At 51.1% G+C, this 18,719-nt stretch overlaps 1 protein-coding gene across 2 annotated transcripts in view; it reads right to left on the bottom strand.

The window, feature by feature from the left end:
* Positions 1 to 5,098: 5,098 nt before the first annotated feature.
* The window catches only part of STK10 (serine/threonine kinase 10), a 44,418-nt gene continuing 30,797 nt past the window's right edge, over positions 5,099 to 18,719 (bottom strand). For both annotated transcript variants that reach the window (XM_088173503.1, XM_088173504.1), the window contains 13 exons: positions 17,884 to 17,965; positions 16,795 to 16,929; positions 15,544 to 16,101; positions 14,185 to 14,315; positions 12,850 to 12,973; positions 11,644 to 11,823; positions 10,549 to 10,641; positions 10,230 to 10,359; positions 9,353 to 9,477; positions 8,554 to 8,742; positions 7,637 to 7,762; positions 7,297 to 7,410; positions 5,099 to 6,557 (listed from right to left, as the gene is read on the bottom strand). In XM_088173503.1, the coding sequence (XP_088029629.1) occupies positions 6,417 to 6,557; positions 7,297 to 7,410; positions 7,637 to 7,762; positions 8,554 to 8,742; positions 9,353 to 9,477; positions 10,230 to 10,359; positions 10,549 to 10,641; positions 11,644 to 11,823; positions 12,850 to 12,973; positions 14,185 to 14,315; positions 15,544 to 16,101; positions 16,795 to 16,929; positions 17,884 to 17,965 (2,128 nt within the window). In that variant the 3' untranslated portion in view covers positions 5,099 to 6,416. The remainder of the gene's footprint in view (positions 6,558 to 7,296; positions 7,411 to 7,636; positions 7,763 to 8,553; positions 8,743 to 9,352; positions 9,478 to 10,229; positions 10,360 to 10,548; positions 10,642 to 11,643; positions 11,824 to 12,849; positions 12,974 to 14,184; positions 14,316 to 15,543; positions 16,102 to 16,794; positions 16,930 to 17,883; positions 17,966 to 18,719) is intronic.

The raw sequence follows: 18,719 nt of genomic DNA, 5'->3' as shown, positions 1-18,719 counted from the left end.
GCAGACACAGGGTACTGGTGGAGCAGCTGCATTGTCACCCCCCCAGGTCACACCCTGACATCAGCCTCAGGCAGGTGTGTTTCCAAGGCAGGAGGACGTGGAGATGAGCTGTGGAATCCTCCCTTCCTTCTGGCATCCTGACATTCATGTGGGATGCTGGAAGAGCTCATGGGATAGCAGCCACATCTGGAACTGTGTTGGAAGCCTGGAAATTGGAATTTTAGACTTTCTGTGCTGACCAGCACTGACCACCAGGAAAACGCTACTTTTGACCTAAGGCCATAAAGAAAACTTCCAAAATGAAATAATAACACTAAGATCACAGGTGCGTAGTTTGAATGAAAGTGTGTAATATCACGTGGTAGAAAACTTAGATTTTGAGGTTTTAAAATAGTGTAATATAATATATATAAAACAAAATAAAAATTGTAGGGCAGAGGTTTCTTTCTTCTTCACCTTCTTCACGAGTCTAAGTCATCATGTTTAATTAGATAAAAAATTCCACATTGCAGACCACGGGTAGTTAGTTATTAAGTTAAAAGTAAAAATAATTTAGCTAGCTTTTCTTAATTAAACACCCCTTAAAAGGCCTTGTAAAAAAAAGAGACGTCTCCATTTTTAACTTGTTGGCTTAAAGTGCTATGAAACTCACACTTTGAGAAAATATAATATAAATAAAAATTAATAAACATCTAAGTCCAAACAAGAAATACTGTCTCAAACTTTTAATCCCGACTGTAACAGAAATAAAAAAAACCAATGCAATACAGTGGTGCTCTGTGTGAGGATCAAACTCACAACATTCAGATGATGAGACTTTTTGCATGCATGCAAGATAATGATACAGAACTGCAGCTCCTGATGTTGTGTGGAGTGTCCAGGCTGGAGCAGAGGAAGTTTTATTGGTTTAAAAGCCCTGAGAGAGGCACAAATCCTCCAGAGGATGGTGAGGAAAACACCCAAAGCAGCTGGTGAGAGAGGGAGTGTACACTGAGATGTGGAGCAAGGGAGAAAGCTGATGAAGAGAGGAATGAAACAGTTTCTGTTCTTCACATGCTGAAAAGAAGAATTAAGGTATTAATGAATGAATGAATTCAGCATCAGCATTGTCTTCCCCCCTGAGCTGCTGCAGGGATTCCAGCACTGGCTGAGCCTCCCAGCTAATGAGCACCCAGGAACAGCAGGGCTTGGAGAGAACTCAGCCCAGGCTGCAAAATGGCTCCTGTGTTTAATTAACAAGTCTAATGAGGGGAGTGGAGAGTGGCTTTGCATGCTGACCACATCACCTCCCCGGCGGGAGAAACGGCTGTGGAGAGGCAGAGCCTGCCTGGGGCTCTGCTGTGCCCTGCTCATTTATCAAGGAACGTGTCAAGGATTTCTCAGGGAGCCCAAAGGAGGGGTTTGTGGTGACCTGGGAGCCCTGTGCTCGGCCCACACCTCTGGGGATGCTGCTGCAGGACGGCGGGGATGTGGCAGCAGCACATCCCCCAGAAAGGTGGGGTGCTGCAGGTGAGAATGAGGGGAGTTTCAGGATAAACATTCATCTCCTCCCTAAGCGGAGGCTGAAGCTTCATGAAGCCAAATAAAATAAAATAACTGTGATAAAATAACTACACAGGAGAGGTCACAACCTACACAAGAGTCAGGCTCGTGCACTCTCCCTTGTGTGTGCCAGGATCAGCTGAGCAATTTAAAACAAGAGGGCAAACGACTTCTGAGAAACCATCCCTCAAGCTCGGACGGACAAATGGGTTTCTGCACGGCTGTAAGTGGATTCCAGCTGTTTGGGCACAGCTGGGCGGTCGCCGAGGTCAGCCTGGTGTCAGGGAGGGAGTTGGAATGAGAAAGGAGTGCCCCAGCATCAGCCCTGGCTGCAGGGGGAACACTGCAGTCATCCCGGCATGGAGAGCCCAGGAGGAGCTCACTCCTCAGTTTTAATTTTAATTTAGGGAGATGGTGCCAGCTGACTGAATGTCCTGCTCCTCCCTGTGCACAGAACAAATGCATCCATCTTCCCTGAGCCACCTCACAAAAATCAGTCAAAAATGATGCTCCTACCCCCAGAGATGGAGCCCAGCTCAGCAGAGATTCCCCATTTCACCAGGGCTGGATCTCTCTGATTCTCAGCAGGAATGATTTTCCACTGCTGTGACCCCCGAATTGCAGGGTTTGCACCCACCCTGCCCAGGGAGAACAGAACTCACACAGGGGATGCTCAGCCCTCAAATGGGGGAGCCCTGGGAAAATCCTGAGGGCAACAAAAGTACTGAAACCCCGAGGAGAAGCAGAGATCTGATGGAAGAGGTGCCACAGAGAGTGCCAAATCCAGGGAAAAAACCCAGAGAGCCCTTCAGGAGCTCCAGTGTTGTGCCATCTAGTGAGGGAGAGGAAGAGCAGCAAACATCCAGCTCCTGCCAGCCTGGAAATCGGGTCCAGAGCAGTCCAGGATGGGAGTGTGTCCCCAAAATCCAGCCCCATCCCAGCCAGGAGAGGGGCAACACCTCCAGAGGGGCTTGGATTGCTCCTGGGGAGCTGGAGAATAAACCAGTGGCCACTGCAGCAGCAACAGCAGCAGCACACAGCAGCGTTTGGCTTTGGAGGGTGGAGGTGACTGTCAGGGAGTCCTGCAGAGACAAAGGGAGCTCAGATCCGGGAGGAAAAAACTCAGGCACAAACCCCGAGACTCTGCCTGCCCGCCCTGCTTTTCCTCCCGCAGGGAATTCCATCATCAGCAACTGCAAAAGCCCCTGGGCAGCCCAGAGGAGTTTGGAGCCCAGATGTGACAGGACCTAAACCTCAGGGGATGCTGCAGCTGCTGCAGCACCAGGAACTTCTCAGGGCTGTCAGCTCTGGCTTTAAAAATGAAGAAATATTTTTACTGTCTCTCTGTTTTCAGCACAGCACCCAGACGGAATGGTAGTTAACAGTTATTTCTGGGATATACAGTACTTCTAAATATATGTTAAATCCTCATGGTTGAAGATCCCCTCAGGCACTGCCAAGGACATGCAGTTAAAATTAAATATTCCCAGGAGATCTCCTGCTTCCCTGGGATACACTGAGTGAGACCAGTGTGTCCCAGGGGACAGTGCAGTCCTGCTGTACATAAACAAAATGATTAATTCCGAGTGCTCAGCTACTCCATTCTGCACTGTCTTGTGGAGCAAGGAGACAGGAACCCTCAGGCTTTGCTCATCCTTCTCTCCCCGCTCATTTAAAACCTTACACTCCCAATTCCATCTCCTTTCCAGCACCTCAGCTGAACTCACGTCCTGCACTTTTACCTGGGGTGGACACTGCCAGCGAGGTCATTTCCAGCACGAAATCCAAGGTTAAATTGGCAGCTTCTGGCAAAAAAAAACCTTCCAAAATTGAGGGTAAACCCACACCAGCTCCATGGGCTCGTGTCCAAGCTGCCCTAATTTAATGTGGTGTGTCCTTGAGAGAAATCGATGAAAGCAGCAGTGAGAAGTTCTGAGCAGGGAACAAACATTTGGGTTCATTTGGGAGCTTTTCTCTGCAGCCCAGGGGAGGAGGCACAGATTTCTCCTGCACCCATGGGACAAAACATGACTTTTTTTTCTCCTCCTGAGCATGGGAAGAGCCAGGGAGGCATCCCAAAACAAGGGAACCGAATCCTCTGCCTGAGATTGCTGTTAAAGCCAGGCCAGCTGATTAAAAAGGAAGAAATGCATGCAGAAATGCATGCAGAAATGCATACAGAAATGCACGCGGAAATGCTGGGCTCTCAGGGTGCAATACTCACTCCTCACCAAGCAGGGTCAGCCCAGCACCATCTGAACACACCGTGGAGTCACCCAGGCTGCTTTGCTTCAGCTCCACCACAATTTCAGCTTGGTGGCAAAGATGTCCCTGCCCCAGAGCAGCAGGAGAGGCTCCAGCTCTTGCTTTGAAAGAACTGCAGGCTCAGCCTCGCAAAGTCCAAATGCCAGAAGTTTTTCTAAGCCAGTATAACCCAGAGCAGAAGCAAAGCTGATCTGAATTCATAGCTGGCACAAAATCAGACCCATGCCCAGGTTTTATCAGTCTGTTACTTTATTAGAGAGGTTTTTACATCATGGTGGTGGCCTCGCTGAGGATATTTTACAAAATATTTTAAAAAACCCTTTTTATTCGAAGCCACATTTTTTAAAATCGTGTCCCACCCCCCTCGAAAAGCAAGCTGGGTTTAATTGTGGTTCCTTCTGAACAGGGAATAATAAAAAAAAAAAAATCCTTTTTTGAAAAGAGGGAAGATGATAACCACGCTGTAAACATGACAATCATGATGATGTGCCCCCCTTCTAAGTGACTGAGCCTGGCACACCAGGGAGAGAACACAAAATACAAAAAATGAGTGGACAGAGCCATTCCTACCTCTGTTAGCAGGGCTGTGCTGCTCTCTGAAAACCAGCTGGAGTGGAGGAAAGGAAAACTCATTTCCCACAGGGGCATTGCATCAGCTTTGGGAAATGGTTTAAAACTGGTTTAAAACCCTGAAATGGTTTTTAAATGTCCAGAGAGGGTTGATGCTCCCTGGGCTGGTGGGGAAGGCAGCAGTGCCCTTCAGCTGAGGGAGGTGACAGTGACAGAGTGCTGCAGGACAGGACTGGGCTCTGATTCCTGTGACACAGAACAGCCCCAGCCTGAGCCCAGCAAGAACAGAACCAGAACCACTGGGGCTGCTGTGACATTCCCAAGGTGATTCAAAGCCTCCAATCTGCCCCTTGTCCCATTCAGGAACGTCCCTGTGCATTCATTAACCTGACATCAGCTCCCAGCCTGGTGTTCTCACAGCTGAAAGGAACAATCCACACCCTTGGAGATGGGGCAGGAACCCTTCCTATGTTTATTAACAGAGACATCAGTGCTGTGAAACCTGCAATGGCCCAGAGACAGAGTCTTGCTACATTGCAGGAAGCTTATAAATATGGATCAGGAGCTCGAAAAGGGTAGGAAATGCTTTCCCCAGATAAAGACCTGGGGGCTGCCTCCTTCAGCCCAGGACCTAGAAGTGGGGCACATCACATACCACCTTTCCCTGAAATGCCACTAAATCAACAGAGGGCACTTGAAAATAACAACTTTTTTTCTGATATTTTCTTTCTTTTTTTTTAAGCAGAAATATTTTTTTCTTGCTAAAGAAACAGGTCTAAAACAAACAATGCTGTCCAGAGAGAAACTTAAGTGCCTTACACCTTTGGGTTGTGTAAAGAAGAAGGTGCTGCCAGTGAGGTCCCTGACCCCCTCCCCAGCTCTGTGCTCCCAGTCCCACCCAGCAGCTCAGCCAAGCCCTGCCCTGTGCAGGTGGAGGGGACAGAAAGGACAGAGGACCTGCTCTGCCACTCTGCCCACGCCTCCCAGCCAGGAGAACCATCCAAAAATCTGTGGCACATCACAAGGAGATGCTGGGAGCAACAAGCCCCCTCTGCATCTCCTCTTCCCTTGTTTCTCTGCTCTTTGTTCCTCCCAAAGGATGCTCTGAGCCATAACCCCCTGGCCAGGCTGCCCGACCCACATGGCCCCACACAGAAAGGATTTCAAATCCAGCCTCAAGCTCCTGTGTGATCGTGAGAGCTCTTCACACCCTTCACCCCCCACTCACGCCATCCCAGAGGCACATGACAGTGACAGACACTTCACCGTGTCCCTGCAGGACCGAGTGCTGTCCCCAACCTCTGCCCCTGCACTTCCACTTCCCCCAGACCCAAACCCTGCAGCCAGCTGGGCAGTGTAGCCACCCCAAAACCCATCCTCTGATAGCAGAGTGCTGGCTCAGTGCCAGAGGGGCTGTGGTGCCAGGGGTGACAGCAAAGGGAGAGCAGAGACATCTCTGGGAGGACACCCAGCCCCTTTCTGCACTGTCTGTGTGGGGAGGAGGAGGAAAGAAAAAACCCAGCCCCCCTCCCTAGGCAAAAAAAACCCCAAATTTCTGCCTCTCTGTGGCAACAAATGGGCCACAGTGGAGAGGAATAATTCTAAGGCCAAGGTGAGTTTAAGACAACGCCAAAGCTGCTGTGGCCCAGGCCAGGCCTTACAAAGGACTGGGACAGGAGCAGCCAGGGTGGACAGGGAGGTGACAGCCCTGTCACCTGGGGGGCTGCTTCTCCTGAGCAGCGTGGTCACTGCCCCAGCCTGAGCTGACAAACCCAGAGAGCACCAGGCTCGCCCAGGAATCACCCAGCCAACAGTGCCAGGACAATCCAGAGAGGATCCTGCCCCAATTCCCAGCCTGGAGCTCCTGGGAAAGCCACCCCAAGTTCCAGCCAGCACCCCTCAGTGCAGTGATCCCACAGAGCACGGGGACAGGAGGGTGCTGTGGTGACAAGGGGCTGCTGAGAGGGTCTTGCCAGTCCAAGTTGCCCCCCTGCAGCCCAGGAGGACGTGGCCAGTACCAGCTGGTGGCCTGCCAGGTGTTACAAACTCTCTGAGGAGCTGAAGGGGACGAACTTGGCGTGTTTGGTTGGGGACACTGGCACCTGTCCATCGGCCTCCTCGCTCAGCTTGAAGAACATCTCCTGCTCACGTTTCTTCTGGTTCAGCTCATCCTCCAGGGCCTTTGGGCAAAGAGAACAACACAAGAGATGTGTTTGAGGTCGTTCTGGGGTGTTGGATGTCAGAAATGTGGAGTTTTTGAGCTTGCTGTGCTTCCAGGCACAGACCCCCCCTGGAAAACACTGCTCTGGAGCTGGAACCTTGGAGAAGGCTTGGAAATATAAATAATGAGTTAGGAAATGTGAATAATGAGTTAGGAAATGTGAATAATGAGTTAGAAATCACAAATGTGCAGTGGGTCAGATGTGTGTGTTTTCACTGGGGGATGGGGTTTTAAATTTGAGGTTTTTACAGTATAGGGGTGGATATGGGACAAAATGGAGAATTTGGGGTGGTGTCTTTTTCTTTGTTCATCTTCTTCACAGAACTCGGGCAGTGACCTTTGGTTGGTCAATGTCACTCTAAGGGTGGTGGGAATCTATTATTGGGTCAAAAGGATAAATAATGGAGGTGTAAAACTTCTATTGGTTTGTTTGGCTTTAAAAGGCCTTAAAACAGGCTGGTCTGAGCCATTTTCCCCCTTTTAACAAGGAGCTGGAGGTGCTGTTGTACTTTCTGTAATTTTTGGTAAGTTATAATAAACATCCAAGCCTGAACACGAGAATCACCTCAGTCGTGTTTCCATTAATCATGAAAACACACGAGACTGATGGACAAACCACTGATAAATGGTGCAAATCCCAGCTTACACCCCCCACACTGGAGCTGTGGGCGCTGTCCCCTCCAGCCAGGAGCCCTCACCTTCTTCCGTGGTCTCAGCTTGTCTCGCCACTCCTTCATGTGCTGGTTGTGGTTCTCATCCAGGGACTTCAGCTTCTGGGTCTCGTGCTCGATCAGGAGGTGACACTTCTCATTCTAAAAACACATCAGCCAAGCACAACAGCCATGAAGGAGCTGGAACTGCACACCCAGCGCTCACACAGGGCTTGCCTCGGGCAGAGACACTCAGAGCTCTGAGCTCAGACACGGCAACAAAAAACCTCTCGGGGCAAGAGCAAGGGGACATCGACTCCTGACAGTTCTCTGCACCTCCAGAGCCTGAGACTGCACGGGCAGCTCTGGGAGACCAAGCCATGAGTACCTGGAGGTGCTGGAGCTCGTGGGTGTTGCTCTCACACTGGGCCTGCATGTCCTTCATCTGCGACTCGTGTTTCTGCTGCTGGTGCAGCCGCTCTGCCTTCTGCCTCTTGTCCTCCTGCAGAGCAAACTGCCAGAGACAAAAGCAGGTGTAGGCAGCACTGCCCTGGGCTCTGGGGCTGGCTCAGACACCAGCCCAGCTTCCATTAGCACACAGGAAAGGAGGAAAAGCCCCGAGGATGCTTCCCAATGCAAGCGGAGACAGCGCTGGAAACCACACGTGATGGCACAAACCAGAGAATTCACAAAATTCACAGAATTCACAGAATCTCTGGGTTGGAAGAGACCTTCAAGATCATCGAGTCCAAGCCAGCCCTAACACCTCACCCAGCCCATGGCACCCAGTGCCACATCCAGGCTTTTTTAAACACACCCAGGGATGGTGACTCCACCACCTCCCTGGGAAAAACATCCCAGAACTTTACCACTCTTTCCATTAAAAACTTTTTCCTAATATCCAACCTAATTTTCCTTTGAGAACTGTGTCCTCTGGTTCTGTCAGTGCTGCCTGGAGACAGAGACCAACCCCAGGTGACACAGGCACCTTTCAGGAGTTGTGAGAGTGATGAAATCACCCCTGAGTCTCCTTTTCTGCAGGATCAACACCCCCAGCTCCCTCAGTTGTTCCTCACAGGGTTTGTTCCAAGCCCCTCCCCAGCCTTGTTGCCTCCTCTGGATGAACTCAAGCATCTCAATGTCCTCCCTAAACTGAGGGCCCAGAACTGGACACAGCACTCAAGGTGTGACCCAGAGCCCTCGAACCCAGCAGTAAGTTCAAACCTGGAAACAGCTGCATTTCCCAAACCCCCTCCTCCCCACACCAATCCAAACTCAACTCCTGGTGCCTTCCCAGGCCCTGACCTGTTTGATTTTCTCCCTCTGCTCGGAGGCACTGCCACTGGAGTGGATGTGGAGGCTCTTCTTGTACATGGCCATGCGTGTCTTGCCCTCGCTGCGCTGGATTTTGGGCAGCCGGGCTCTCTCCTGCTGCTGCCTCACCTTCAGCTGCTCCAGCATGCGCTGGTTGTAGCGCTGCATCTGCTCCCTTTCCTGCAGGCACACACGGGTCAGAGGAGCAGGGACACGTCCCCAAACGCCTGAGAGGAACAGGGACAGCTGGAGGGCAGATTGGGGTGTGGCGTGGAAGTGGTTGGTGACAATCGAAGGGACAAGAGGGGGTGGCAAGGATTGGACAGGCTGGGACAGCAGAGGAGAAGTGCCAGGCTTCACACTCTGGGAATCAACCATGCCAAATTCTAGGCATGGCAGATTTCCAGTAAAGCCCCCCACCCCAAAATTCCCAACTTCTTGCACATTAAATGCAAACAACACAGAGCAAACATCCCAAGCAACAAGGCTTTATTGCCTTCTTGACACCAGATTTATTCTGCTCCTTTTTCACTAATAATGAAACTAATCGGACTAGTCATTGGTTTGGTCATTGGACTAATAACGACCAAGCCCTTTAACACCCTTAGAACCACAGAATTCACAGAATTCCAGAATATTCTGAGTTGGAAGGGACCCACAAGGATCGTGAATGGCCCATATAGGGATGGAACACACACCCTTGGTGATTCCCCCCCTTTCAGCCTGGGAGGGGAACACCCAGGGACACTTTGCTGACCCACACCAGGGTGGGAAGGTGCAAATCTTTCACCTTCTCATGTTTTCGGAGCAGCTCGTGCCTCTGGAGGAAATATTGATCCTTCAGCTGCTGCTTGATGAGCTGGTGTTTCTCCTGCTGCTGACGCTCTTCCAGATCCCAGATGCAAGCTTCCCTGTCTGTGGGGAGCAGAAGGAGCAGGACATCACCCACCCTGGCCTCTCCTCCTGGTCACACCAAGCATGCCAAGCTCAAGAGACCTCTGTGCACACCAACACTGCAGCAGATGTTGGGGGGGTGTAGCTGTGGAAAGGGGTTTTAACCCTTTAAGTGTGGTGGAAATAGGATGTACAGCTACATGGTTGTATACACTTGGTTTTATAGCATGACTGCAACTCCAAGAGTAGAGAAAAGTTGATTGGTTCAGAGAGAAGGCATCTTATTTTTAGGGTTTGGTTACACACCACAACAGGTGCTTTATTTTGTTATTAATTCCTTTTCATTTTGACCAAATTATCACCCTGGGAGAAATTCTCCCTAGCCTTGAGCTGGACCAGCTTATGGGCTGGGAACAGAGCTGAAAAGCTCCAGCCTGGAATATCTTTCAGGCTGTAATTTTCTTACTTTCCCAATATGTGTCCCACAGGGGTGATCATTCACCTCCTGTTTTCCAAGAGAAATCAGGTTGCAAAACCATATTGGAGCCTGATTTCTCGCAATTACGAAGCCTAATTGGTTCGTATTTGTAAAGCACTTGGAAGATTAAAGCACTAAGTATTATTATTGTTAAACATTTAGACAGGACCTGGCAAGGCTGGGTTTTTTCCACATCCCATCCTGCCAGCTTGCAGCTCTGTCACAGCATCTGCTGCGTGGGAAGAGGCAGGGCTGGATAAAGCCATGGTTACAGAGCTCAGCCTTTGCCACCCACCTCTCATCAGCTGCTGCTTCTTGTTGAGGCACTCCCGTTCCTTGTCACAGATCTCTCTTTTGTTCTGGGCAGTGATGTTCTTCATGGCCAGCTCCAGGTCCTCCTTCTGCTTGGCCAAAAATTCCTGCTCCTGTTTGCAAAAAAAAAACCCAAAAAACCCAGCAGTGCCACCATGAGCCTTCCTTCTTCTGCAGCTTGGGAAGTTTCAGAACTGAGCTTTGGTGTTTCTGAACCAGTCCTTCCAGCAGGAAGGATTTTTTTATTCTCCTGCACATTTCCCAATCTTGGAATTTGGGGGGGAATCTCCCCTGGGTCTCACCATGGTTTGTTTTTTCTGGGTGAAGTCGTCCATCTTTGTCTTCAGGTTCCCTTTGCGCTGCTGCCGTGGCAGCTTCTCCACCTCGTTCTTGACCTGTGGGGAGGAAATTAAATTTCTCTGCAGGTCACATAAGGTCAGAAACATCCCCCACCTCGAGTCACTGAACAGCTCAGGAATCGCCAAAAAAACACAGCAGGAATCACCCAAAAATACCTCAGGAATTACCGAAAAAGAACCTCAGGAATCATCCAAAACACCTCAGGAACCACCCAAAATATACCTCAGGAATCACCAAAAACACCTCAGGAACCACTCAAAACACAATTCAGGAATCACCCAAAAAATACCTCAGGAATCACTCAAGAGCACCCCAAGAATCACCCAAAACAATTCAGGAACCCAAAACACCTCAGGAATCACCCAGAACCATTCAGGATTCACCATAAACACTTCTGGAATCACCCAAAACACCTCAGGAACACAAAACACATCAGGCATCACCTAAGAGCACCTCAGGAACCACCAAAAAACACTTCAGGAACCACCCAACGTCAAGACTTTCCCCCATAAACCACCAACTGCTTTCCTCCTGAAGTTCTACCAGCAATAAACACTGGAGCTTGCCCTGAATGCAAAAATGCAGGAAATCACCTCCCCTCGATGCCTCTTTTGTATCTCCTTCTTCATCCTCTGAATGCAGAGGTGCAGGAAATCACCTCCCCTCCTTGTCCTGCCCATTTTTTACCTTCTTCTTCATCCCCCTGAATGCAGAAATGCAGGAAATCACCTCCCCTCGATGCCCCTTTTTTATCTCCTTCTTCATCCTCTGAATGCAGAGGTGCAGGAAATCACCTCCCCTCGGTGTCCTACCCATTTTTTACCTCCTTCTTCATCCCCCTGAATGCAGAAGTGCAGGAAATCACCTTCCCTCGGTGTCCTGCTCATTTTTTACCACCTTCTTTTTCCCCCTGAATGCAGAAATGCAGGAAATCACCTTCCCTCGGTGTCCTGCTCATTTTTTACCACCTTCTTTTTCCCCCTGAATATAGAGATGCAGGAAATCACCTCCCCTCGGTGTCCTGCCCATTTTTTTACCTCCTTCTTCATCTGCTTGAGCTGCTCGAGGAAGCGGGCGTGGTCGCGCTCCTGCTCCAGGCGGATTCTCTTTGCCTCCTCCCTCCGGCGCAGGGAATGCTCCTGCTCCATCCTCTCGATCTGCTGCTTCTGCTGCCGCTCCAGGTTCTCCAGCTCCGTGTCGTAGAACTTCTTCTTGGCCTGTAAAATGGGGGAAACGGGTCGGCATCCGCTCTGCTTCGCTGCCTTCCCGAAGTTTGGAAAGAAAAGTGGGAAGAGAGAGGGCAAGAGGAAAGGGAAAAGAGAGGGCAAGAGGAAAGGGAAAAGAGAAGGGGAAAAAGAAAAGTGAGGGAAAAAAGAAAAGTGAAAAGAGAAGGGAAAAAAAGGGAGAAGTTCTGAGAAAGGAAGGGAAAGGAAGGGAAAGGAAGGGAAAGGAAGGGAAAGGAAGGGAAAGGAAGGGAAAGGAAGGAAGAGAAAGGAAGGAAGAGAAAGGAAGGAAGAGAAAGGAAGGAAGAGAAAGGAAGGAAGAGAAAGGAAGGAAGAGAAAGGAAGGAAGAGAAAGGAAGGAAGAGAAAGGAAGGAAGAGAAAGGAAGGAAGAGAAAGGAAGGAAGAGAAAGGAAGGAAGAGAAAGGAAGGAAGAGAAAGGGGAAAAGGGATTGCTCCTGCTTGGATTGAGCCTGGATTGAGGAGGGAAGCTTCCAACCAACACCTCACAAAGTTTGAAGCTCTGTGCTCCAGCAGTGCCCTCGTGCCATGGAAGGAGATCTTTAAGGTCCCTTCTAACCCAAACCATTCTGTGATTAACTACAATATTATTTTATTTCAACAGAAGGGAGCCCAGTTTATTCAATTTACACTCAGAGCCTTGCCAGATTTCCTGCTGTCACACTCAGCCCTTGCTCCTTTCTTATTTAAAGGCTTGTTGTGTTGTTTTTTTTTTCTGTGAATTACAACAGCACTATAAACTGTTTCTCACAGTAGCCATGAACAGACATAAAAGAGATCATTAAAGAGAGAAAGTCCAGAACAACCCTTTCCCAGCAAAGGCTGCCAGTGCTTCCCAAGCTGCAGGATGCTCAATGCCCACAAAACCTCCATCCTCAAATCCCAAAGGGCTTCCTGTGATGCCCAAGGCTGCTGCAACCCCGAGAGCATCCCCATGTGGGGCACGTGCAGAGGAATTGGAATTCCCAGCTGATTCCCAGGGCTCCTCCCTGCCCTCCTACCATCATCTCCTGCTCGAAGCGCCGCAGCATCTGCTCCAGCTGCAGCTGGTGCTTGCTGTTCAGCTGGGCCTGGTTCCTGTGCTCCTCCTTCTGCAGCAAACGCAGCTCCCGCAGCTCCTGGCGCCTGCACAGGGGCAGGGAGGGGCAGGGGGACACAGAAATGCAGGGTCAGGAGTGGCCAGAGGGCTGTGATGGGCGGGGATGGTCACATCCAGCAGCAGGGCATTGCAGAAGGGAGTGGGGGCTGCATCCCACAGATCCCACCCTGTCCCCACTCTATCCCAGCTTCCTGATGTGCTCCAGGCTCTGGGACACTGTGGGAGCTCTATTTCCATCCCACAGCTCCTGCTCTGAGCACAGGCAGGAGGGACATCCAATGTCCTGATGTGCTCCAGGCACTGGGACACTGCAGGAAGCTCCTCATGGGAACTGCTGGAAAACCATCAGCTCCCACAGGTGTTCCCTTAGCATTCCCAGCTCCTCAAACAAGCCCTGGCGAGGCTCCTGGGGTGATTCTGCAGCATTGGGGTCCCCCAAACACCCACTGTGCCAGCTGGGTCAGTGCTCACTGGTCCCCAAATCCCAAGCTGGGCTGCTCTGGCCTGGCCTCTATGCTCTGTGTCCATTCTTATTCACATCTGGGTGGCAAAAAGGGCAGTTTTCCCAAATTCTGACTCAAATTCCCTCCCCTCATCCAGCTCACCATTAAATGAGCTCTGCTAATGAGCTTTTACATCAATCTGATATTGGGGCTGAGGAATAAGGCAGCCACAGGGACACAAAGTGTTTAGGACAAATTATCCTCCCAAGAGCAGCACGAGGGAGCCTGGAATTGGGCATCAAAAGAAATAATTTGTGTTTTAATTATTTAAAGGGCCTTTTCATTTCAGTGCTAGAAACAGCAGCTCCTGCTTCTGAGAATAAGCCAGGGAGGTTTGAAAGCTGTAAGATCTGCAGAGGAGTCATCAAGGAGGGAGGATGCACCCATGAATATTAAATAATGCTCCAGGAGTTTACAACTCCCTTGGCCTTTCTGTTAATGAAGTCTGAGGAGACTGGAGAACAAAAGGGGAGAGGAACATCTTGAGAAGATTTCTGAGCTAATTTCCACTGAGCAAGCCCTGGGGACACATTCAGTCATCCCCAGAGGACAGAGCCAGCCAGAGCAAAGCTCCCCTTGGCACAGTCTTGCTGCACCTTGAGCTGAATCCCTCCTTCCCTTGTCCAAATGGGACCAAGAGAGGACAAGAGGACTTCAGGTCACCCCTGGATTAGCTCAGAGAGGAAAACCCTGCCCTCCCTCCATCCCTGCCTCCATCCCAGTGCCCCACTTGCCTGAGAAACCTCATTTCTTCATCCTTCTTCTCGTCCTCACTGATGATTTTGGAGGTGGTGACGCTCACCTCCACCCCGTCCACCACGAATTTTCGGGTCCGCTTCAGGGTCTTCTTGTGCATCTGGGAGTCCTGGGGTGGGCAGGGAGGGGAGGGGTCCATGAACAGCTCCCCAGGGCTGCAACAGCAGGGCTGGAGCCCTCAGAGCAATTTTAATGCTGTTGTTCACGAAGAACGTACACAAGGAATCCACACGGAGCACAAACCATCAGTGAATTTGGAGATCCTGCCAAGCCACGGAGCAGCGGGGCTTCCACCCTGAAGAAACCTGACCCACCCCCCAAAGACCCTTCCTCACCATGACCTATCCCCGAAAAACCCAAAAAAAACCCTTATCCCTCCTAAAGAACCAACTCAGAGAGCAAATCTACGTGTGGCATCGTATTCCTCCTCCTCGAGGAGACCAGGCTGTGGGGAGAGGGAAATTCCTGTCCAAGAGCATCACATTTCCAACCATCAGGGACTGCAGGCTCCTCTGGGGGATGTTGGCTCTCCAGCTCCCAACAGGAGGTGGGGAAAGTTTTGCCAAAAAAAGGTTTTTAGGCACGTTTGTGTGCCGGGAAGTTCTCACTCCTGCAGGCAACGTGACAAAGATCTTGTGCAACACATCCCTCAACTCACAACATTTCTTCTCCTGGAGCTCAGCAAATACCATTCCAGTTATTTTGCCTCTTCCTCTAAGCCCTGCTGGCCTGGGCAGCTCCAGGTCAAGCATTCCCAGCTTCCAGGAAGCTTTAGCAAAAGCCAAATAATGAAATAAAGAAGCCTGGGAGGTCTTAGTGCAGTCCCTGCTGACACAAACCAGGCCAGATGTAGGGCAGGTTGGGAAAACTGAGAGGCACGAGCCCAGACGAACTTTCTCCTGGCCAGGTGTTCTAGGGAAGAGCAGCAGAGTGATGGGCTGTGGATAAAGTTTAGGAAATCCCATTTGGAGTTTCACACTTGAGCAAAGGCAAGTCAGGCTTGTGAAGTCATGGCTTCACACAAAATAGACACAAGACATCAGATTTCCCTAGACTGCAGTGGCCTGGACCTGAAGAGGACACACAGCAGCTCCACCAGGAGCTTCTCCTTCATTAGAGGACCTGGCACATGCCCCAGGCACTGAAGAGGACAAAATTAAACCTTCAGCAGCTCCACCAAGAGCTTCTCCTTCATTAGAGGACCTGGCACAGCTCAGCCCAGCTGTAAACGCTGTGCTGGGACAGACAACATGGGAAATAAACCCTTGGAAATCTTTCCCTAGGGAAGGGCTCCTCCCTCCTCCGTGGTCTCCAGCACCCCCTGGCACCACTCTCACCTTGAGGGAGATGGAGCCGCTCTCCCTGTTGAGGGCCAGGTCAGCAGACAGGGAGATGCTGAGGTCCATGCTCTCAGAGGCTGAAGTGCTGCCAGAATCCGAGTCCCTTTTGGAGTGGCTGCCAGGGAACGGCCCCAGGGGCTCCAGGCTTCCATTGGCCAGCTTCTCCTCGCTGAAATTCTCCAGGAGAACGCTCTCTGGTCGCTCCACGATGCTCTTCCTCTCCCCAGTGCTCTTCCTCTCCACGATGCTCTTCCTCTCCTCCCTGCCCAGCTCCTTGTTCCCCTCGGTTGAGTTACCCAAATGTTCTGGCTGCAGGATGATGTCTGGCTTGTCCTGGGTGGCCGAGCTGGGTTTTGTGGAGTGGCTGCCCTCCAGTTTGTCACTGTCACTGCTGATCCCTTTCGCTGGAGCTTTGTGGCTCTGGCTCTCTGTGCTGTCCTTGCCAGTCCCCACGGAGCCGTTCACAGCTTTGGGCAAGGAGGAGTCTGGAGGTTTCTCCCCATCAAAACTCAGCTGGCTCGCCTCAGAGGGGTCCCTCTTGTGCTTCCCAGGGGGCTGCAGAGACAGGGAAAGGCAGATGTTGGGGTTTGCCCAGCACTCAACACAACTGCAAGGCCCCTCTGCACAGCAAAGTCACCCTGAACTAAAGGGAGGGGATTTCCCTTTTAGGATATCTGCCCTGGGATGTTTCCATCTTTGCCCAGGTTTGTGGCCCCAGGGACTGCAGATCCTGGGTGGAAGGAAGGGGAACAATGACAAAGCCCCAGAAGCTGCACAGCCTTAAGAGGCACATGAGGAATTTGCACACCCAACTCCTTTTGCCATGGCTAACTGCCCTGTGGATGAACCACTTCCCTTTGGGACGCAGGAGGGAGGTCGAGACATGTCCCCAAGCCCCTCTGAGATGTCCCCTTCAAAGAGCCAAGCCCAGGGGAAGATCTGCCCAGCTCCCTCCTCAGGCTGGTGGTCTCTCCACATGCTGCCACTCCAGCCTGCATCAGGGCTTATTTTCCATTTTTCCCCCCTTTTTCCTTTTGTTTTTTAACCATTTTTCACCTGTGAGTGAGCACTGAGCCACTCCCCAGCACCATTATTTCTCCACACCCTTGGCAGCCACCAAAATCCAGCCCTTCCCTGGCCAAGCAACCACTCCCCCCTCCACCTGATGTGACCCAGAGCAGTTTTTCGAGTCCGGAAAAGTTTCCAGGTTGTTTCCCCCAGCACGGCCAGGGTGGTGAAGCTGCTCACCGAGGCAGACTCTGAGGAATCATCCTCCTCTGCTTCATCCCGACTCTCCTCGATCTCCTCCATCACCTCAGCCTTGGCCTCTGCCACCAGCTCCCGCAGGGCCCTGTTGCTGGTGACCTTGCTGACAAAAGGATGCTGAAAACACAGCACAGTGAAAAATGTGGGGTGGCCAAAATCACATCTTGTGAGCTCAAGGATGAATTTTGCCTCTCAAAGACCTGAGGGTGCCTGCGAGCAAGGAAACAGCTCAGCCTCCCTCCTCTCTGCTGAATTCCCAAAGTGTGAAAAGAAAAGTGAAAAGAGGGAGAGGAGAGGAGAGGAGAGGAGAGGAGAGGAGAGGAGAGGAGAGGAGAGGAGAGGAGAGGAGAGGAGAGGAGAGGAGAGGAGAGGAGAGGAGAGGAGAGGAGAGGAGAGGAGAGGAGAGGAGAGGAGAGGAGAGGAGAGGAGAGGAGAGGAGAGGAGAGGAGAGGAGAGGAGAGGAGAGGAGAGGAGAGGAGAGGAGAGTTCCAGGGTCACTGGGATTTACCCCCAAAGGAATTCACAGGAGAGAAGTAGGGCTGAGGTTCAGGGCACGCTCTGCACACAGATGCTCCCCAAAGCTGCTTTATGGCAGCAGCACCACCCAGAAGAAAAAAAAAAAAAAAAAAGGAAAAAAAAAGGAAAGCAGCAGCATTTAAACAAGGAGATATCTGCTCACAAATATCACCAGGAGCAGTCTGCAGGAGCAAACAGAGCCTGGGGGAAGGTTTAATTGGAATGGGAATGGGATTGGTCTGAGCACACAGTGAGGGAGATGCAGCCAGCAGGGAACAGCAGCTTCCAGGTTTTTGCTGTGATTTTGGGAAGGGACAGGAGGAGAGGAATTGAATTTCAATCAGGGCTAAGCAGGTACAGCCCATGGTGCCACGTGGGGGATTTCAGGCAGCAGGAGCTGATTCTGTTCCAGGTGTTGTCCAAAGGGGTTCTGCAGCTTGCTCCAAAAGGAAAAATCATTGCTGATCCTTTGTGGAGCATGAAAAGTGCTGTGAACTTTCTAAACAAGACAGAAATGATCTGAAACCAGTCTGGGGTCTCTGGTCTGGTCCCTACCTCCAGCAGCTGGGCAGCACTGGGCCGGGTCTCTGGGTTCTTGTCCAGCGCCTTCTTCAGGAAATCTCTGAACTCCTGGGACCTTAAAACACAGCTGGTGGTGAGAAATTCGGCAGAGGAAAAGCCTCAAACATCACAGGGATCAGCTTGATCCCTCAGCACGTTCTGTCCCAGCCTGCAACTGGCCACAATCAGCATTTTGCTCTCATGGGAAACCCTGTGCTCAGTAATTCTGATTATTTCTATGAGAAACAACAACAGGGCTGGGTCAGGGACAAGGTTTTGCCTTTACCTGTGCTGGCAGCAGAGGGTGGGGACTGAGCCCCAGCCCCTGTGCCCCAGGCAGAGGCAGGGCAGGACACAGCAGTTGTCCCCAAAGGCAGGAGCTGCTTGGGGACAAGGAGCCACCCCCAGAGCCCCAGTGGCAAAGGGTGGCTGGGAAGGACCAGGAACCCCATGGGAGGGCACCCTCAGCCTGCAAAGTGCAGCCCAGAGCTCCCTGATGTCACTTCTGGCTCCAGAGGCAGCGTCCCCACCCTGCCTGTGACAATGACTGTGACAATGCTGTGACAATGCTGTGACTCCAGTGCTCTGCCAGCAATTTGCTGCTGGCTGACCTGCAGCAGCGTTGATGATTTGAAAATAAGTAAATAAAATAAATAAAGAAATAAATAAAGTGGCTAGTATTCTTTTACATGCAGGAGGGGCTTCCCAGACTTCAGGGAAAACAATTCTGGAGCTCTTGGCCATGTCCAGCTTTAGAGAAAAATCTGCCTTGCATACACAAGGGTTGTTTTGAGAACAGCCAAGGGGTCAGCCCTGGTTTTGGGGGGGAT

The sequence above is a fragment of the Sturnus vulgaris genome, chromosome 15 (genome assembly GCF_052056855.1).
Source record: "Sturnus vulgaris isolate bStuVul1 chromosome 15, bStuVul1.hap1, whole genome shotgun sequence".
In the NCBI taxonomy this organism is placed as follows: domain Eukaryota; kingdom Metazoa; phylum Chordata; class Aves; order Passeriformes; family Sturnidae; genus Sturnus; species Sturnus vulgaris.
Note: the sequence above shows the minus strand (reverse complement) of the source record. Positions and strands in the feature narration are given on the sequence as shown.